This window comes from Cydia strobilella, chromosome 8 (assembly GCF_947568885.1).
Source record: "Cydia strobilella chromosome 8, ilCydStro3.1, whole genome shotgun sequence".
NCBI classification, from domain to species: Eukaryota; Metazoa; Arthropoda; class Insecta; order Lepidoptera; family Tortricidae; genus Cydia; species Cydia strobilella.
In genome coordinates, this window is record NC_086048.1 from 15,257,115 (window position 1) to 15,280,336 (window position 23,222).

The 23,222-nt window shown below is 37.9% G+C and overlaps 2 protein-coding genes across 3 annotated transcripts in view; both read right to left on the reverse strand.

Moving 5' to 3' along the window:
* LOC134743784 (uncharacterized) overlaps window positions 1-7,611 on the reverse strand; it is a 287,723-nt gene extending 280,112 nt beyond the window's left edge. For both annotated transcript variants that reach the window (XM_063677440.1, XM_063677439.1), the window contains exon 1: window positions 7,308-7,611. In XM_063677440.1, coding sequence (XP_063533510.1) covers window positions 7,308-7,404 — 97 coding nt within the window. In that variant the 5' untranslated portion in view covers window positions 7,405-7,611. The remainder of the gene's footprint in view (window positions 1-7,307) is intronic.
* LOC134743793 (uncharacterized) overlaps window positions 1-23,222 on the reverse strand; it is a 427,044-nt gene that overhangs the window by 355,655 nt on the left and 48,167 nt on the right. The gene's annotated exons all lie outside the window — the stretch shown is intronic.

Genomic DNA, 23,222 nt, shown 5'->3' on the forward strand with positions numbered 1-23,222 from the left:
ATGTTCATTATGGTGGCCCCAATTTTACGCTAGTTCCGTCATTTTAGAACAATTAGCATATGATACTAACTAACTTGTGTTAAGTAAACTTTTAACAAAAAAGAAGCGGCTTACAAAACAATGACATAATTTCATGGACTTTATTAGCAGTTTCACTTCACCTAATGTTGTTTGGTGAGAAAAAATATACAAATAACCATTCCCTGGATTTTTCTAGCATCCTCTCATCAGAGCCTGACCTGGTGACAAATGATAAGTATGCCATTTCAGACAAAAAACTGATTTTCCAAACTTCTCAGCGTTCTACAAGAAACCGGAGAACATACATAAAAAACTAAGAACTAAGAAACACCTTCGAATTCTTGAATTCGGTAAAATAGGTGAAATGAAATGAAATCATAATTTATACATTTTATCGTCTGAGTCGTCTAGACACGTATACCTACTTCAAGAGCAATAAAATTAGTAAGTACATTTGGAATATAAATTATGAACACGCCGTTCTTATTGTTCTTGACGAAAAACTACTTCGCTGCCACACTCAACCAAAGGGAAGACTATTTAAAATAAGCTAAATAAATACCTCCTAGTAGGATACAGGCCTCATTCATGCATAAAAGAATATGGGCCACGAGCCCCATCATAGTATATGGATATGAGAAAATAATAGTCAATTAATCAACTTAGATTCCCCGCATGATCTTCTCCTTCAACGAAAAACTAATTGCGCAACCACATAATACGAGTATGTACCTACTTACTTGCCTTGCCTATTACCAATCATATTTTTGATTTATAAACATGCATGCAGCCCAGCTCAAAACGAGGATTAGGCAGACCACGTCGGCGATGGCGAGACGAGTCAGACTCCTTTTTAAAGGAATGGCCAGAGACTGCACAGGATCGGGAAGACTGGAAAAAGTGGGGGGAGGCCTTTGCCCAGCAGTGGGACATTATGGGCTCCTAATAATAATAATCACCAATACCTAGAGAGACTCTCGCTGGGTGGTTGGATCAAGGGTCAAATGCAGAAGGCGGTAATTTTAGACACGGCTCCTCACTCTGCGGCCCTGACCACCGGCAGCTTGGGCCCTGCCCCGCTGCTGGTAGCACCCTAGGGTAGGTTTTTTATAATGTGCTTATATGTATTTTTTATAATTTTTTATGTGTTTTTATATTTTACTTTTATATACATATTGTAAAAACCCTTAAAATAAAGGTATAATAAACATGCACATGTTTGACCTTTTAGGGTATCATTGTCAACTAACCCTTATAGCTTCACCCTTATTGTCCGTCTGTCTATCTGTTTAATAATGAGCAACAATTAACATTGGTCACAATTACTCGCCTAGTTCGTGCAGCATTTTTATAATTAATTAAATTGCACAATCATTATTCACAAAAGCGCTTAAAACTTGCCTATCATGATTGAATTTAGTAACATGTCCCTCTAGGGTATATTTTATAAACAACAAACATCGTTTAAATTAAATTCTATACTCTTTTAAATTATAAGTAAAAAATATAGCAGAGATGACCTTTTAAACGGCAATTAATTACCTCTGTCAGGTTACAAGATACAAGATAAGAGACTTTAAATTATTAGAGTTAACATTAACTACGGAAAATACTGATTGCGGTTTATTTTGTTGACAAAACAAGGCAATTATAAGAATGCTTCATCTACTAACCTTAGCCCTTTCCCGGTTGCATCTAACAGCATTTATTTACTTACTAGCTTTTGCCCGCTACTTCGTCTGCGTGGACTTAGTAACCGCAGCTAGAGTAAGAATAGCGCCTGGATAAAGTCTACTGGCAATCATTCAATTTGAGCATATTATGCATAATTGCTTACACAAATTATCAGGCAAGTAATTAATTATCTCAATTCCACCCCGCTTTTGACCCTCTTAAGGGTTGATTTTCGGGATAAAAACTATCCTATGTCCTTCTCCGGGATCTACTATATGCCAAATTTCAACTAAATCGGTTCAGCGGTTTAAACGTGAAGAGGTAACACACAGACAGACAGACTTTCGCATCTATAATACTAGCTTTTGCCCGCGACTTCGTCTGCGTGAAATCAGTAACAGCAGCTAGAGTAAGTGTAGCGCCTGGATAAAGTGTAATAGCAATCATTCAATTTTAGCATAAGCTTAATTGCTTGACATCAATTATCAGGAAACTAATTAAATCTCTCTATTTCACCCCCCTTTTCACTCACTTTAGGGATGATTTCCGACTTAAAAACTATCCTACCTATGTCCTTCCCCGGGACTCATGAGTTCATTATATGTAGGGTAGGGTAGGAAACAGTGGCTCGGAAAAAAATTGCCGGGTACAGTGGCTCACTCAACCTAATTCCATTATATTGGGATATTGGGGCGACTGAGCCACTGTTCGAGCTGAGTCACTTTTTCCTACCCTACCCCCGAGGATAACTGGATCTTTAGGATTACAGCTGTTTCCTTGCGATATTTTCCTTGCATCACAGTTTATTTAAACGGTCGGTCAACGGCGACGTATACATTTCCGTTTAGCCGAACTACCTTATCAATTTTACCAAGTTTTAAATTTTCCTAGTCATTAATCAATTTTAATGTCGCTCTAGCCTCGCCGATAATAAATCAGGCTTGTTATACTCAATCCTGGCAACGTCAAAGATCATTTACACACATTGCACCTTATTCATTATAATTTATCCATCTATCATTATCTTTATTACTTACTAATACATACTATTATAATACATGTGACAATTCGTATGTGTGGTATTCCTCTGTCGTGCATAAACTTGACGAATCTCAATGTTTGGTACCCATGGTAACTTAAATCATAAAAAAACCGGCCAAGTGCGATTCGGACTCGCGCACCGAGGGTTCCGTATTTTTTAGTATTTGTTGTTATAGCGGCAACAGAAATACACCATCTATGAAAATTTCAACTGTCTAGCTATCACGATTCATGAGATACAGCCTGGTGACAGACAGACAGACGGACAGCGGAGTCTTAGTAATAGGGTCCCATTTTTACCCTTTGGGTACGGGACTCTAAAAAGGGGGTGCAAGGGAATTGCATTTAGTACGAAACGGAGGAGAGGGTGGGCCAGTTACACTAACCACAATCGACGGACTCAGCAGAGAACTATGTAAGTTTGTATGGGAACTTTTAATAGCGAATGTTTTAACAGTGACAGACGGTAGGTGCAACCGGCCCTCATCGACGAAGTCGCGGCTAGTAAAGCATAAAGGTTAATATATTTTTACTTCATCTACAAATAAGCGATTAAGTGATGGAAGCAAAGAACCTAAAAAAATTAAGACTTCGAACACTACTTAATTGCCTATCTACTTAATTCCAAAACATTTTGCTTCATCTGTTTACCAGAGCATAACTTGATCCTAAAGTTAGTAACAAGTATATGAAATGAGGGTTCAGGCTAAATCTGGTTCTCTTAAAGCTATTAAGAATATGATCCACGTTGAATGACAAGGACGACTGGTGCATACACCGTCTGCGCAGATCAATCCGTCTTGTTTTTGTTTTAAGAGCACTAGGACTACTCAGACGACCATTGTTTCTTGCAGTGTTACACTATAATACAGTATTAAAACAATTGCACAATGTACCCGCCAAAATTAAAACAAAAATGTCTGACTATTTTTATTGAATGTCACAAGTAGTGATTAACCTAACCTGTGTATATGATAAGGATATTGATCGAATTTTTTGTCATGTTTTTGTATTTAGTTCGAGAATGAGTTTTTCTGCTCTATACAACACAACCGGGGTTTGAACCCACGATATTTGACAACCACACACATATAAAAGGTTAACAATAAAATTTAAGAGAAAAATATTGATTGTGATAAAAGGCGTGAATGATTAAGTATGATTTCACGGTAGATTAGCTTGCAGTCTTATCAAAATTTCCTGGTGGCATTTCTGCCCTACCCCGCGTAACCGTCAATGACACTGTAAGTACCTAAATATGAACGTGTAATGTATTGAGAGGATACGGTAAACATGCGGTTGTTGAAAGGGTACGCGAGGAGATATTCCGAACTTCTGATAGCAATCTCAGCATAAGCCAAAAAATACCTTACAAAGATAGGTACTAGTACTACATCTGAAGTTATTTTTCTATATACATATACGAGCGAAAGGCACGACTTAAATCCAGTTAGCACCAGTTTGCTCTAATAAGCGTAACTTCCCGTTTAATTGTTTATTACTTGAGTGTAGTTTCATAACAAATATTTAGTATATAAATCCGAAGTGGAATCATCAGCACAGCTGACCATTTGTATCTAATGCTTATTGCATCGGAATACGGTTTACCTGCGATCAGTAAAGTGTTGTTGTTGTTGCAAGTCAGGACAAACCAAATTATTTTATGAAATATTTATTTTCTGCTTTTAGTACTCAGACGGTGCATTTGTAAAATGAAAATTAAGTCAATGTACAGTCCAGTTCTTAAATATGTATACACTTCGCCTTAATCCATTGCTTATTGCAAGGTGAAAAAACGTATACATATTTATGAACTCGACTGTACATATCGGAAATTCTTTTCAATACTTGCACCGACCTTTATGTAACAAACTTTTAAAATATGTTAATCATTTAATACAATGATGTTTTTAAATGACGCCGACGGCTATTTACACAAGTGGTTAGGTTCTATTTAACTTTAAATAGTTTCATATAAGTAATGACATTATTGGATGCGGTGACACAATTCTATATACATTTTGGTTCGTCGTGGCATTGCAAATATTGTGACATGACCGTAATATCATCTCCTTATGACTTAATAAATAATAATACATTATCAAAAACATAAGTAAGTAAAGTACATATTCTTTAATGCAACAATAACTATACATTTTACGTACATATAAAAATTCAAAGAAATTTTAAAGGAAAATAAAACCAGGTAACCACAGGCGGTCTTATTGCTAAAAAGCGATCTCTTACAGACAATCTTTAGGTAGCAGGAAATGTAGAACTTAAAAGAGTCTTAAAGTTATCTGGAAGAAATCGCTTATAGTGTTATGACCGCCTGTAATCACCTTTATTAACATTGTAAATGTGTTTTTGTTTCTTGTTTTTGTTTTGTCACCACATATAGAAATATTAAAGTATAAATTGTATATACAGATGTCAATCACAATGAAAAAATCAACGATGATCATCAAACTCTGGTCAACGTGGGACTCGAACCCACATTCTTGGATAGCCGGTCCAATGCGTTACCAATTGCGCCAGCTGGCCATCCGTCAGTCAACGCGAATTTAGTCATTGCAACTGTGACGACGTCACTAGCGACATCTGCATATTAAGGTCCACACACACACACACACACACACACACACACACACACACACACACACACACACACACACACACACACACACACACACACACACACACACGCGTCCCACAATAAAAAAGGAAAAAATATATTTCGATCTTATATGCCAATAGACGACTTGTTACCTCATTTGTTAATAGCAAATGGCACAACTCATTATTTAACAAATTTGCCTTAATCGCTATTCATTAAGTCCTAATTCGTTTCGTGATTTGGAGCATGTAACACGAACGATTTGCATTGCCCGGAATTATTGTGTAAGGGTGAAATAAAGAAAATTATTAATTTTGCGCAAATTCTTTGTTCAAACTGGAAGGGTACGCTGGCAGGTGTCATCTCCATACAATTTATAACAAAAATGCCAAATGTCGCAAAATTGTATTGAATTGACATCTATTTGTACGCTGGTATCCTTCAAGTTTTAAAAATACTATAGCATTTCTTAAAAGTAAATTAACCAAAGTGAAATTTTAAAAATATGTATAACGAACGTAGGTGTGAAACATAACGACTATGCAATACATACATAATGCATATGCATATCCTGTTTTCCCCATAGGCGGGGTTTTCCACACAATTAGTTTGTTTCAGAAGAAAGTTCCGTAAATATTGTTAGCGAAGAGAAAACGACTGTTTGAACAAAATATTTGGTACATTTCGCGCGGAGTACAAAGTCGCTCGACGAAATGAATTAACAGAGGCGTACTGACATTAAAAAGTACTAAGTAGGTATATTCTTTTGATATTAATCCAAGTGCATACTTCTCATATTAGTTTGAGAAGGATGCACTACGTTAATGTCGAATCGATATCTTATTTTACTAATCGCAATTCGACTCTCGAGAGAAAACCGACAACCGACGTTGCGTGATGCTCTAACACCTGCGATTTTAGCGCTTAACATAGCCGCCGTCTGTGCGTTGAATTTAATTCAATTGTGTACCATGTTTCTATGCAATAAAGTGCAATTTTGAACTAATTTAGTAAAGGCAGATACGATAGATTTATGTAGCTTGGTATTGCAATTGCAGCACGCTTGTTTCAGTCACCCATTAACTTCTAAAATGCGCCGAATTCATATTTAGATTGTTCTCAAAGGTCAAGATCGTTATATCGTTACTACTAACATGTTTCATCAGCACGATAATTCGCATCGCATGTTATGTTCTCGTTTGCTTATCAAAATTGGCGAACGCGAAGTTAGTTATAAAGTACCACAAAATCCTAAAGTACGTGAATTTAATGGTCTCCCTACATATGTCGACGTCGACGCGGAATCGGAAAGCCGATAAAAAAACCTTTATGTCTGCGCAAAGAGCGAAAGAGGTGTCGGCGCGTCGGCAGGCGTCGGCCGATGCGAGCCGAGCCGAATGACGACTTTTTCGCTCTTATAAGTTCTTTTTCTATCGGCTTTGCCGATTCCGCGTAGACATATGTAGAGACCCTATGAGAAATGTTTGACGTTTGTTTACTTACATATGACCTTCAATGACCTAAATCTGATGTCAGATAAAACAATTCCCTGTAAGACATTATTCTTCAACTTTATTTTTAGTTGTACCTAAACTTTGCCTTAGTCATGTCATGGTCCTCTTATTCCTTTAAAGTTGCCTTGTAATTTTTTTAAAGAAAAATGTAACGCAGCAAGTAACCTAAAGTCTTGCCAATTTTATCTACCTATATCATCAATTTCAAAGGCACTAATAGCAACTGCAATATTTGTTTTCAGTAGTTACTTACCAGTCAGTAGTCACCAACTTGTAGGGGTAGCTACTGAAAATTATTTCTTTCTTTTTTCTTTCAAACCCTAAGATTCTTAAGACCCAGAAGCCAGCCGATTGTTATCATTAACCAACGCTTTCTTAAACAAACAGTTTCATTGTGAATGCCTTCCGATTGTTCGATACGAAGACATTTCTAGACATACCTGTGTCTTGCGCATTCTGCAAATGATGAATGTGATGCAGGTGCGCATAGTAATGGTGGTGGTGCAGGATGCATTCCAGGTCGGTGCAATTCAACATTGTCACAGGTCACTAGCTGCACTTTCACAATAACACAAGCACGATATCGATGTCACATCACGTTATCTCCACAGATAGGACACACATGGGTGTTTGGCGCCGCAGAGTCTGCGACGTCCACTATCGGTGCATCACTTGTTTACTTTCCAATCCGAACATCAGGCACTCCGGTGTTTCGATAAGTCGATAAGTGTTCGCGCGGTGGACGGGCGGCGCGCGCGCGAGTTGACGTGCGCATGAGTACTGACGGCGCGAGCGGCTACCACCACTCCCAGGCTCCCGGCCTCGACACTTGCCCATGCCCAACTCTATCGCGCCACCTCCTGCCCTCAGGGTGCAGTGTTCAACGTCCGTTATCTTGAATTTGTCCTGACAAATAAAATTTATGTCAAATGTCAGACGACAGAACGGTTCGTGCTTTATCTTAATGTCGACTCCTTTTATCACAGTAAATACTTATATGCAATATCAAGGAATGACTCGTTGTCTCGACCAAATGCTAAAGACGTGAGGATTGAAGCGATATTCTACATTGTTATTGATATGTCGGCGACATTGCTAATATCAATAACAATATTCTACTTATGACCTCTTGATGACTAGTCTTCGGCAGCTATTAAGAAGTCCCTGTGATGACAGTGATGACACCCATTTTTGGTTATTCACATCACGTTTGTTTTAAAAAATATAGTGATGACCTGATAAAAAAGCGCTGGTGGCCTAGCGGTAAGTAGCGTGCGACTCAATCCGGAGGTCGCGGGTTCAAACCCCGGCTCGTACCAATGAGTTTTTCGGACTTATATACGAAATTTCATTTGATATTTACCAGTCGCTTTTCGGTGAAGGAAAACATCGTGAGGAAACCGGACTAATCCCAGCAAGGCCTATTTAGTGTCCCCTCTGGGTTGGAAGGTCAGATGGCAGTCGCTTTCGTAAAAACTAGTGCCTACGCCAATTCTTGGGATAAGTTGCCAAGCTGACCCAAGGCTCCCATGAGCCGTGGCAAAATGTCGGGACAACGCGAGGAAGATGATGATGCGTGATGACCTGATGACCGGTTTTAGGAATGATTTCTCAATTATAATAAAAATACAGTTCATAAGGTAGTTAGCTGTACATAAAAGTTCCATGACACAAGTTGTTGTTAAAACAGGTCGATTCGCCTCCGTGTCGATGTTGTGTTGTGTCTATCACTGCAGTTCGCAACATGTACGCATGACGAGCTTCGCGGAAAAGATGGAAAAATAAACAGACAAAATATAAGCGCCACAAGGCCGGAGGACTTGCTCGCCATGAAAATGCTTTAGTAACTGACTTTCAACTACACTTAGCGGAGCATGTAGATGTAGCACATATGTAGCATTTGTTTGCGGGTCAAAGTTTAGTAAGCTAATTCTCTGTTGCTGTGCAAATTTAGCTTGGTTCGACTCTAACTGAAGAACACGCGACAACGCGAAGCGATATGCGACTTGTACAAGTCTATCTATTCCATTTTATTGTCAAATCAGAAGAAAATGTTGTTATAGTCGTAGGTATTTACGTAGGTATTATTGATTCGGACAAATTGTGTTATTTGATAAACAAATTATAGACAGCTTGAAATGAATGTGGTGTGGTACCTTTGGGTATGCTTTACGCACACTTTTTTCCTATATTGTAAGTATACTTTCCCCAAAAATTAAAAAAAACCGTCAACCGGGACATATTTCATGCTAAAAGGGGGGGTTGCGTTAGGGGTGGGGGAGGGGACGCTATCATACCCAAAGGTATCATACTACCTTCATTTAATGCTAGCTATAATTTGTTTGTCTTCCCCATACATTAGAACATAACGACCGAATCACAATATAGGTAGGTGAGTAGGTGCGAAGCGCACTCGCGTAACGAATTTATAGGTTCTAAGTTACATTCATCCGCATTTATGAAACCGTCGGGAAATATTTCTATTTTTTGACGTCATGATATACCTTTATATAGTGGTTTTAATGTTAATTCGGGCAATTACATGCGTCCTGCGTCGATCTATTGTTATCGGTTAGCTATTCAAGGATTAATATCGTGAACGGCAGCATTAATTGCAGTATTTCTTATTGTTTGCTGATGCAAGAATAGGTATATAATGTAGATAAAAACGTTATTAAAATGGCTCGTATAGTGAGATGTAGCGTCAACGTAGCTTGAGAGCAATAGTATATAAACAGAACGAGTAGTGCATTATTGTGGAAGACGAACGTGAGCCTCAATTTCATCGACCAGTAAAGAGGCAGAGATGGGTAAAATTAACTCAAACGGCTAAAGTGATGCAAGAACACTTATACAGAAAAGAACGCAAAATATCAAGGCAGAATAGGTTTTATAAGACATGCCAATAATTTTGAACTGAAAGACGCTATTTAATGCCTACTTACTGCTCATCATCATCTTCTTTGCGTTATCCTGGCTTTTTGCCACGGCTCATGGAAACCTGGAATCAGCTTGACAACCAATACCAAAAATTGGCGAAGTTTTTACAAAAGCGAGTGCGATCTGACCTTGAATCCCAGAGGGTAAACTAGGCCCTTAGCGGGATTAGTCCGGTATCCTCGCGATGTTTTCTTTCACCGAAAAGCGACTGATCAATATCAAATGGTATTTCGTAGCTACATAAGTTCCGAAAATCTCATTGGTACCAATTTACCATAAAGGTCAAGTCACGGAACTCATCAAAACAGAATACTTCACTTAATTGAGACAGCATTGTTGTTCTTGTCACAGTTTTTGCCAGGTTCACCGGCATCAATAGACTGAGAAGTCAGTTATTTTTTACAGGCACAAACTTATTCGTTATAGGGAGTCACTTATTCATACATGCGAAGCACGTTTGGTGGGTATGAAAGACAGTTTTTTGAAACTGACGTCTATTTAAGTCTGTATGTATTTATGAATCGTGCCAATTTGAAACTCATTGACTTTATTCAGTTGAAGTTACTATCAGTTTTCTGGATAAAATATCGTTGGCCAGGCAGTAGGCGTATGAGGCGTAGGATGGCGTTATCCACATGATAAAATAAGCGCCACTTTTTACAACGCATGATTGTAAGAGACATATACTGTCATTATCACGCTGTCACGATGACAAGGCTTCATTTGTCACCGTGACTTCACTTTCAAACAAGAAAGGAGAGGACATGCAAGTATCTAAAGGGGCCCACTGATTATCAGTCTGCGGGACGATATCAGCCTGTCAGTTAGAACAAAAATTTGACCGTTCCGAACACTTGACAGGCCGATATCGTCCGGCGGACTGGTAATCAGTGGGCCCCTTAAGAAGCGAGAGTGACGCATGTCACGATAGATGATAAAACGATGATAAAATAAAAATACGATATCTATATGATACGACGTCAGTAAAATGACGAAAGATGATGCATTCATCAAATCCGTTAAAGGGAATACAAATAACCATACCCAACAAAAAATGGGTATAATAGCTATATTAGGCAGTGTTCCGTCTCAAAGTGCATCAGCAGTTTCCTCAAGAAGATCTCATAAACAAGATATACAATTACATATATAACCGTCATCTTATTATGTAACATTTACTGTATTGATCGGCGCACATTTCCGGTATATACTCATGATCACGATCATGAATGAATATTTGAATAATAACACGCAATCATTACATCTGTGAGGTTCCCAGCCTTTGGAGGTTAAATGAAATCAGCGCTGTTGCGACTTGACAACAGGATAAAATTAAATCATCATGTCAGGTGCCTTTCGTTAGAATGACTTAATTGATCTGATAATATCTGTTTGCTTTACTCGCCATATGAGTAGGTTGGTTATGGTTTAAAATCTTATGGTTTATGGGTGTGTCGTGAGATCTATTTAAATTAAAATAGATACATACCTTCATCTGCAGATCGAGTGCTTGATAAGACACAAATTAATATATTTGAACACATTGGCATTATCACTGGTAAATTTTAAAATTTCGTAGTGAAAATACCAAATGGGTATGGAGATGGAGCTTGTAGGTACATTATTTTTTCTCATGCAGAACGCGTAACTATAGACAGCAGTTTTTCAGTTCTACCCAAGCATTATCACTGTTATTTTCACTACATTTTGCAACGAACACAAATAATGGTTTTGTCCGCTACATAAGTAGTTAATTATCAGCAAATATTTAATAACAGGTTAAACACGGTTTGTCAGGCAAAAAACTGGCGCTTGGCAAAAACGTGCATAGCTTACCGCGTATTCTTATTGCTACGCGAAGCGAGTTTTCGGTGAAGCAGAGTAGGTACCTAGTAGGTCCTAGCGACTTCGAAATTCATGCCGTAACCAACATGACTACCCAAAGCAAGACGAAAAATCGACAAACGCCAAAATTTAATCGGGATGATCTTATGTCAGTATCTCACTGCTGAGGATCGAGACTTCGATATATTTTCTAATCGTTCTCTCCACTTCTCCTTATCGGTTCCTTTGTGAAAAACGTTGCATACGTTTAGTGATATAAATTTAGGCTAGATATATATCTGGTTACATCATCGCGTTGGACTTTTTCCTCTAGAGATCGGGATGATATATGCGAATGAAAAGTCAAGTTATCATTTTTCATACATTATTTAAGTTTGATTAGCGGGTTTTTTAAACAGTTGTCACTTTAGTTACAGTTGGCTATAATATTTATATTAAAGTAACAAGCCTGTAACAAGCATGCGTCTTCGTCGTTATCAAAGATCACTTTACACGTTTATTTCACTTTGCCACTGGGCACGGGAGTCCGTGCTGGGCAGTTCACGACTACGGACATCTTGTAAATTTTCTACCCGTGCTCCTGCCGTTACCACTGGTTGCCGTTGTGGCGATTTTTCTAGGGGCCAGTCAAAGGATCGGCGGCGTTAAGAGCAACGGCACGGCATGACAATGAGTTGAGTGTTTGTAATTTGTCCGTTGCGCAACAACAGCAGCAGTAGAATGAGAGAAACGGTATATAAGGCGCATCCACATTGGTAATAATAAATCGCGATGCTAAAAAAAATATACTCTTTATGTTTGAAAGAATTTAGGAAAACTATCAAGTACAACCTCGGTATTCATTAGAGGAAGAACCTACATAGTCTTATGTAGGTCGCATTGGAAAACTGTAATTACGTAGAAAAACCGACGTAGAATTGCAGACTCAATAACCACACGAATGACTAGGCGTTTGAACATTGACTACCTCTAAATAGACACAGTGGTTACATATTATCTATTTGAAAGAATTTGGTACGCTGAAAATCGCACTGCCAAAGTTAATCCCAAATAATGTTATATTTGGGAGGTAAATAGCTGCTAATCAGCTTCAGCAATGCAACTAGAATAAGCTTTTTATTTTGTTGTTTCATTCGCGTGTACTTTACCTAGTCTTATTTAGATAAACGATGTGTTTTCAACCCCTGTCTTTGTGACTTATGTCTTCTTCTATAGGACCAATGCTGAAAAAAAAACCATAGTATAATTGGAAATCTCATTGAGCAACATGTATGGAACTGCCATTTTTGGGTTGGTTTCACAGTAAAAGTCGTTTAGTATACCTGCGTAATTGCGTGCGTAATTGGATTGGACTGTACGTTCAAATTATAGTGGAAATGTGCCTGCGCATCCAATAATAAGAAGCATGCAGCAAAAACTCATCTCGGATTACATGCATGTGTCCTTTTCTAATGTGTAAAGTGAGAAGGGGATAGGAGATGAGTTAATTGGTGGTGATCTGGTGATTGTGGTTGCTGTCAGGTGCGTCCTTTTACGACGGCGTTTCAAGTAGTTTCAACTAAATCTACTTTGATCAATGAGCCTCGGTCGTTACACTCGTTTTTATAAACCTAAAGTTTCTGGATACGTAACTTTTTTGTGAAAAAGTTTATTATATTTTTTCCTGTTTTTTGGTGTATTCAATTACTAAAATATAAATGTAAGGTTGGCATTTACGACGGCGTTTCAAGTAGTTTCAACTAAATCTACTTTGATCAATGAGCCTCGGTCGTTACACTCATTTTTATAAACCTAAAGTTTCTGGATACGTAACTTTTTTGTGAAAAAGTTTATTATATTTTTTCCTGTTTTTTGGTGTATTCAATTACTAAAATATAAATGTAAGGTTGGCATTGATGAATTTTCTATAAATCTTAAGTATATAATAAAGTACCTACACTATTTAAGAATCTGAAGCTGACGGAAAGTCATCCATGACAAACAAGAAAATCCCCAATCTGCGTTAGGCAGCAAAAGGCTAAAGATAGGCTATAGGCTAAAGATGATAATGCGAAACGAGAACTTGTTTTCAATAAGATATAGATACTAAGTACATATTTTCTTTCTATTATTTCATTTCCTTCACAAGATTCAAAATCAGGAAAAATATAGGAGGTTCAGAAAGAACGAATCGAATTTTGTACGAAAGTAATTATATCACCGGTAAATCGTCCAAATTATGGTATGCTGAATTCATTTTGTCAGCTAATCGGTTTAGGTTGACGCCGTACTACAGCGTCACATTCACATTTTATGGAAAAAATAAGCATTTTTAGGGTTCCGTACCCAAAGGGTAAAAACGGGACCCTATTACTAAGACTCCGCCGTCCGTCTGTCTGTCACTAGGTTGTATCTCATGAACCGTAATAGCTAGACAGTTGAAATTTTCACAGATCATGTTTATTTCTGTTGCCGCTACAACAACAAATACTAAACAGTACAGAACCCTCGGTGGGCGAGTCCGACTCGCAGCAGTTGTCCGGTTTTTTTTTAAATGAGACGTTGATCGCCGCATACACCATGTAGGAAAAACCATGGCTACAACATGGTTTCTTGATATTATTATTTTTGCAACGTTATTATATTATTCATCTTTTTATTTTTTATTCCATGTTCATTAATTTTTCTTTTTGATGGTCATATTTAATCTTTTTTTTTTCTATTCATGGTTTATTGAATAAATAAATCTAAATCAAGTACTGTCTGTAAAATAAAAAAATGATGTGCGACATATATATGTGTAGTACTTGGTGGTTTTTAACAAAACTCAATTTTGGAGGAACACTGAATTTGACATTATTTTTTTTTAAAAGATGCGTTCGGAAACGTTCTATACTAATACATTTCGTTCGGATACAATTACCTTACAATGTGCCGTTTCTTTTATTTCTTATGCATCATCGTCTGGTATATCGATGCATGCGGCATCATAATCATTACTCTATACGCGCCCAATTTCCTGCCTCGGGGCGTATTTATATATAATTGGATGGCTTTTGATTTTGACGAGCCTTTGGACGACCTCCAAGAATAAGCCGTTAAGGAATCGGGAAGTCAATTACAGGCGAGATTCGAATTCGGATGATGACTGCAGCAGCTTAAGAAGAAAGGGAACGACTCTTGTGTCAATGTTGTTAATATCCAGAGAGGAAAAGGGGGAATACATTATATGAAAAGGCGGTTTCGGGGCGGTCGTCCACTTTCGTCTGAATTCCTGTTGCAACGTTACTGCAGCATCGATGACGCGGGCGATGTCATTTTCAATCTCCTTGATAAAATAAATGAAGTATGTTGTCGCATTACTGCAGCGATTAGAACGTTCAATCCGTAACGGTGCTATAATCGTCATCCAAATGCCTTTAGCCTGCAATGTTTCCAGTATTGGTAGCGTCGATCACAAATTTGTGCCAATTTAAAGGAAAGGATAGGAATCAATATACACCGGGCTAAAAAATAAGTGCATTTCCGTTGCCGGGGAGGTTTTGGAATTATACTGAGCAACTTTTACTATGGGACCAACCCCGAAATCGCGAAAAAAAATTTGGCTGTTTCTTACCTACATACATTTTGGCTGGTCCATTTTCTATGGGAGGGTAAATTTTTTTTTCGCAATTTCGTGGTTGGTCCCATATTAAAAGTTGCTCAGTATAATTCCAAAACCTCCCTGGCAACGGGAAAGCACTTATTTTTTAACGATCCTGTATATAAGTAAGTCTGTCGGCTGTCAGAAGGCGCTGTTGCCGTACAAATTCAATGTCAAATAAATCTTACCCAAATATTAATATATTTTCAGCAAGAACTGAACCTACCTAAAGCATGTGAGTATCAACAACCCACTACGCGGGACCTTTAGCCTCAAATGTTTTGAGGCTAAAGGTTGAAATAGTCCCCTGAAACTCCAGTATAAAAGTGAAAAAGGGAGCCAAGATAATTGAAATCTAGGTTGATGTCAAATTCTATAAATAATCAGACTCGGCTACTTTCACATAATGTATATAGGTACTTATAATATTTAAGTTTGAGTTTCGCCCAGCCTAGATATTTATAAAACCTAACTACCTTCCCATAATAAAGCATAGTCCAACTTATTACATAGATTAGATAAGATAGGAAAAACCAGGCTGCAGAATTGTTAAGTATACCTACTGACAATTTTGAATAAATCACGACAGGTTTACACAATTCAATTAAAAGCTAATTGGAAAAAACCTTTGCCACTTCGTGGTTTCCTACTATGTAAATGTAAGTCTGATATTGACTTAAATGGTATTATATATAGCCGCACAAGTTAAAATTTAAAGCAAAGACATGTAATTGAATACATGTAAGGTATGGAATTCGAGATTACGGAAATAAGAGGGATATTAGTAACACAGACGAGTGAATAATAAACAATCAAAATCTATGTTAAGTTGCGCTCAGTCTCAGGCTTTTGCGCTCAGAGTCTCAGGCTTTTTGTATATTTTGGCCTCTTTGGCGAAGCTTGACTGTAAAATATATAAATATGTGGTTACATAAATGCTTATTTTAAGTTTCGAACGCTAATCTATTACTGTATCTTTATTTCGTTGCGCAATATAATAAGACTGGTTGACTTTATTTATTTCACATCTCTTGTACGATCAAAGTAACTGAATAAAAATCAGTGCAATAAACGTGACAATAAAACAGTTTATAAACATATTGGCAATTAATGATCTCAGCGCGAATGTAACTATACACTTAACGACCAATTAATCTCGCTTTATATAATGATAAGATTATGGTGCTGCACGCACAGAGTAGGAATTTATAGATTTTTAATCAATATTTTATGGATGCACCAACGATGTTTAAACAATAATTAATGAATGAATCCTAAATAGCGACTTAGCTCACTAAACGAAAACCAAAAATTGCCAATCAGGGGAAATAGTTCATATATAAGCGTGTTTTGGCATAGTTGTAGGGAATTTTGTATAAAAATGGATCTTTAATGCCTGTTTGTTGCCGACGTGGTTAGAAAAAAAAATCATAGAATCAGGAAGATTCCAATAGGAAACCACGTTGAAATGATTAATGGGCTTACACAATCAATTTCCTATAATTTGTTAATAACAATGCTTGTACCATCGTCGACACAGTTAACTAATCACTCGCAAACGTTATTGCAAAGAAATAAGAGCTACCAATTAGTTGAGTGTTGATGTAAGTGCGTAATTAATTGATGTAAAATAGCAATAATGCGTTAACGCTACGCTTAGTTTGGCCAATGTAGGTACGCACTTCCACAATTGCATTCTATCTTATACCAGAACCCGGGTATCTACCGGGTTCTGGTACGGAATGACATCCTTTAACGGGGGTAGTGGTATTTCCGTGTCTACCCTGAACATTTTTATAAACTAATTTCGGGTAGTTTAGTGTTGTTTACTTAGATCTCCGTTGACATTTTGCTGGGACGTGTCTTTCCGTGACCACAGCTGAAACGTCGGAATTTAAGGTAAAAACAATGAAATTAAATCGCGGTGGACCCGTTTTTATAATTAAATATGTGTTCAGAACGCGAGAGTTTAAAGTGTTTATTTTCAGGTGATATAGCCTTAACGACAATGTACCTACTTAGTTCAAAATTATCAATTTAAGAATGACTCACTCACGCTTGACCGGGCCGGGCCCGGACCAAGGCGTCTGGCTTGTCATTTTCCATGACGGCTGATCAGTGTTCACGTGGTACTTTGCATAGAAAACGAACCGTCGGAAGCTTCGGCCCGCTGCTGATTGCCATCAAGCCTAAGCTAAAAAGCAGACTACTTTACAATAGGAACTACATAATTAGATTAATACTTCGTTTAAAACAATCGACATCTTAGTTTCTAGCTTTATAACATTATGTCAGTGTTGCCAACAACAACTCCAATTACTTTTCTCGACAAGAGGTGTTTGTATGCGTAGCGATTCGCCTCATATCAAAGAGATATAATACCCCAAATTCGAGCCACAGGTTTAAAATTCACACGTCTACAATACCACTCAACTACCACCAAGCCGCTTAGCTGTGTACAAAAGTTGCGCTTAAAAATCAGACTTGAATCCTAAATGTGTGTCGCAAAAATGCACTTCACGTCACGCGCAGGTGTCAGAGATCGCATCACCAATGCATGCCTCTGTTTTCTTTCCTAATCTATGTAGAATGGTTTAAAGTTACTATATACTAGTGGCTCTGTGAGCTGTAGACCTCGCGAGCACATTTTAAAAGTGAAAAAATGTATGGCTCTGCCATTTTGGAAAAAATCCAAAAAACTGAAACGTCAAAAAAGTTATATCATCGAACCGCACGAAATTTTACGAGAATCAGTTGACAATTGCGACCTGTACAGGAGAACATCCGGACACATACGAAAGCATTTTTGCCCAAGCTGGACCTTTCGCTAACACTCGGTCAACTATACTTTTTTCACCTCAGCAGCTCGAACAAGCCTACTTTCGTCACTCCCTGGAGTAAGGAAAGTGCGACTTTCCTCACTCCAGGGAGTGAAACAATGTAGCTTTTTAATTTAGTGAAGGCCATGAACTTCATACTTTTATTACATTTTTTTTATGGTACGGTACTTACGGTGCGGTACGGTCCGGTCCGGTCCGGTTCGGTCCGGTACCGTCCGGTCTCGTATCGTATCGTATCTTATCGTACATATTATAATACTTTTTTTTCTGTTTATTCTGTGTAATTCGAAATACATTTTAACCTTTAATATGTTCTCACTACAGAGGTGAAAAATTATGTGTGCAACACGAGAGCAAAGTTGTTTACATCTCGTGTTTTTGAGTCCCTCGCTACGCTCAAGATTCTACCTTAGAATCACTCGCTTCGCTCGTGATTCAATTATAGAATCTTTCGCTTTCTCGGGACTCAAAATAAACACTCGCAAGAAAAACCAACTTTCCTCTCTTGTTGCACAAATAACTATATTAGTTTCATAATTACCCATGTTACCTTAGAATCATAATTTTTCTTAGACGTCAACTAACATCCTATGTAGGCAAGTGTAGGCATTTTCGATTATAAAACACACCACGTGAATTTCTCTAAACTAGCTATATATTAACATATTGGCTAAGGATTTTTACCAAAGTAAATAGAAAGTCTTTCAGTTGTGTTTTGGATGTTTATCGATGTAATCCTACCTAAGATAACTTATCCAGTAACTGAGATTTCCCGAGAAATATCCTAACGAGCTTTCCCGAGAAATAATCACTATTAAGTATATGGTATAGTTTTTAATTGTGATTAGTAATAAAGTACTTATAGGTACCTACTAATCGGGGCCAAATAGTTTTGGCAAATGAAAAAAACTTTTAAAATTTCATCATCTTCCTCGCGTTATCCCCGCATTTTGCCACGGCTCATAGGAACCTGGGGTCCGCTTGACAACTTTACTAATCCCGAGAATTGACGTAGGCACTAGTTTTTATTTTACGAAAGCGACTGCCATCTGACCTTCGAACCCAGGGGGGAAACTAGGCCTTGTTAGGATTTTTCCGGTTTCCTCACGATGTTTTCCTTCGCCGAAACGCGACTGGTAAATATCAAATGATATTTCGTACATAAGTTCCGGAAAACTCATTGGTACGAGCCGGGGTTTGAATCCGCGACCTCCGGATTGAAAGTCGTACGCTCTTAGCTCCGCTAGGTCACCACGTCATGCACCAGCTTAATTTGGCTTGTGAAATCAAGAAGACAGTTTTAACTTCTAGAGTTAGATAGCATCGATCGATTTTGATAGCATACGCAGTGCAAGTGTTATTTTAAACGTCAAACTTCTATTAAATTATGACGTATAAATAACACTTGCACTGCGTGTGCTATCAAAATCGCTGTAGACTTTTCTTGGTCTAACTCTGCCTAGATAACAGTTTACATATCTGCATAGACACTTATAATTAACAAACATAATTATTATGATTACGATGTTTACAAACATGAACGTGTACCTACTTCATTCGATTAGTTTGAAAACAACTTCTTGTTTCGTTGGATGTATGTGTATGTACCTACTTAAGAGATTATTCAACAGTAATAGCAAATTAAAGCCTGTGCCCAGCAGTTGGACGTATATAGGCTGAATTATTATTATTTGTTTGCCCTTTCCACATCTCGGGACCATGGGGTCCCGGAACTCCCGGACTATTGGGAGGCGTGCGTGGGACCGAAGCCAACAGCGAAGAACTCGCAGAAGCCATTTAAGACAATTTAATCTAAAAGCAAGGGATTATTATTAGCAAATGAAAATGGGATTGCTAATAAACCACTTTTGAATTAAATATATAGATTTCCTCACTTTAGATGTCAAATTGCCACTAAACATCATTAAATATAAATAATATTAGCTTCGACCTAAAACTGTCCCTGATCAAGTGGCACGGGGGCTTACCCCGAACACCGAAGTTCGCAAATTGCGGGCATCTTCTCTGTCATTCTAATTACGCCTTAATTGGAGTAGAAGAGAAAGATGCCCGCAATTTAGGGACTAAGGTGTTCGCGGTAGGCCCTCAGTTTGCCACTTCGAACATCAAGCAATAAAAAATAATTAATATTGGTTATTACAGCGATTTTTGCATTTTATTTTAATTGCATTTGATCTCGTGACTCGGTGTAACGAGCACATATGGATGGATTTCGCTGCCATTCAAATTTAAACTCTACATTAAACGCAATATGAGTTAGTTACCTAATTCTAGGCTTACATATGAGCACTATTTGATGTCAATCAAAAATAGCCGTAAAGGCTAACGAATTTAGGACCAAAGGATTGGTTGAGTATGCTCGATCTGTGTAATTAACCTTGCTCTGAATTGCGCACCTGGCGAATAGAGTTGTCGTTCAAGAGTAATTTAAAGAAATTAACACTGGTATTGGCTTCTAATGAGTTTTGTTCTAAATAAATAAATAGTGATGTGCGTCCATACTTACACCCAATAAAGTACGGGTTCATCATAAAATAGTTAAGCTAAACAACTGAGCAAACGCGATTCGTTTATCCGTCTTTTGACCAGTCTATTTAATATTTTACATTGATTATTTGGATTTTGGTCCATAAATTCATACCATAATTAGGGGATAAGTTACTGACTATGTATTCCTTAGTCTCAGCCACGATTTCTCTTTTGTTCTAACCTCTTAACTTTCTCATACTTACAGTAGTTACGCCAGGATTCTAGAGCGCCTAAATAATAAAAACCGAATATCGGGCGCTAAGTATACCTTTTCAGGCAACTAATTAAGGCCCATTGGTACATAGATACCTAAACGACCGTAAATAAATAAAACAATAATAGGTATTAATCTTCTTCAACCTAGCGTTTTCCCGGCCTAGCGCCAGGGTCCGCTTTCCTACTCAATCTTCTCCACTTAGCCTGGTCTTCGGCATCCTCAGGTGTGAGATTGTTCTCTTCCATGTCCGCCATTACGACGTCCAGCCCGCGCTTCTTAAGCCGACCGCGGCCGCGTGATATAATAGGTATTAATCTTAAAAACTAAAAATCATTTTGGTGACACAACAATTTTCTGCACCGTCACCTGTTCCGATGTAGGATTCAGCAGATTCCCGCGAAATCGCCGACAACATTTATAACAAAATAGGCAAAAGGCAACCTTTCTTTTGACCCTCTTGATCCTCTTTCGGACTTGGCACTTTAGACCTTATACCTATCTTCTCTTATTGTTTTGGGGGCCCTTGCGGATACACTTCGACCCATCGGAATTTTTTGTGTAATGGCCCCCTCAAGCTCTTGAGCTTTTTTGACCAGCTCTATGTGTCGAGTGATAGAGCTCAAGGGCAGCGCTTTGAATTCCTTCGGTTCCAGATAGCCTGCTCCAAAGTCCTTCATTATCTTTCTGGTGACCTTAGACTTTTATTTATCATACCTTAGACCTAATACTTGATCCTTAACCCGTTACAATAACATCCCTAGCTCGCACCCTTGACATATGAACGTGATCGACATTGCATCTTGAAAACAACTGGAGCATAATAACATATTAATAACTTACAAGAAAACTTAATAAGCTCATTGATTGGAAACTAGATGGCCTAGGTGTATCGACATGTGCGCATGACTGGGTTTTATCTTCTTTGTTTCTTCGAGCAAAGGAGCTAAGAAGTTAGATTAGCACAAGTTTGTGCTCTAAAATAGAGGTGCATGTTTTTGTAAAAAAGATAAACTATATTTAACATTTTAAACTAAAGTTAATCACTAAACTTAAATATAAACATAAACTAAACAGGTACAATACAAAACATCTAGCTACTGCACTGCAACCCGCCCCGGGCTGCTCCCGACGCGAAGGTGCCCGTCACGCTCGCTGCCGCGTTAAATTGCTATTGCATTTGGAATTAGTACAGCCTGCATTAGGAAAACCCCGGAACGGGTCAAATTTTGTAAATTGTCTATTCAAAGTTCTTCCTTTTCGATGTTGGTATCGGACTGCAATTATCGGATGCACCAAACAAAAAAACCGGCTTCGACGCCGATTTAAGGTAAATCGATATGTTAGTCCAGTTCAATATTAAACATAACATCATAAAAGTCAATGCTCATATTTACCATCCGATATAGTCGAAGTAAGTAATTCTCGGGAAAACCAAGTTGCAATCAAAAATTACACTTATGTCAGTTATGTCCTCATCTGTCAACCAAGCGGCGACACTGGCGACAGTGCATCATGTATTACTTACGAAATGTACTAGTTTGTGCAAGACCCGAGGCACTTCTTGGAAAAACACTGTTGCCATGCCCGACATAATAAATATATTCACGTATAATAAATTGTACTTATCCTCTAGTCGCCCAGAGGCGTATCGTATCTGATCAATCAAAATTGAGCCACTTAACTTCAAAATCTGATAAATCTAATTCAGAGATTTAAGATTTTTGTATAAAAAGAAAAGGTAATCATCTTCCTCGCCTTATCCCGGCATTTTTGCCACGGTTCCTGGGAACCTGGGGTCCGCTTGGCAACTAAACCCGAGAATTGGCGTAGGCACTAGTTTTTACTTAAGCGACTGCCATCTGACCTTCCATTCCAACCCAGAGTTGACCGGTTAAATACGTGCCAAATCTTATTATATTAATACCGAAACATTTAAGGTGTATGTATGGGTATACGGCTGATATTTTAAACCCGAATTGATATCCATATTTCAATTTAAACTCGCGTTACATACTATATGTTTAGAACAACAACAATAGCTATTTGTTATACAAGGGTGCAAAGTTGTATTTTATTCGCGAGTGTGGAACTGAAACACGAGAAGTTAAATACATTTGCACCCGTGTGTAACACAAAACTTTTCACCTCACTATAGCGAGAAAAGTGCAACATCCACAGGCGTTCGATCATCTTCATCACTGGAATCACTCATTTTTTACGATATTATAACAAAAAACTGGAAATTCTGTATTTTTAAGTGAGAAGTTTCTAAGTAAAAATTTTGTTGACAATGTTGACATTTCTGACGTATGAAAATTGTAAATGATGCGTTTTGAAATTG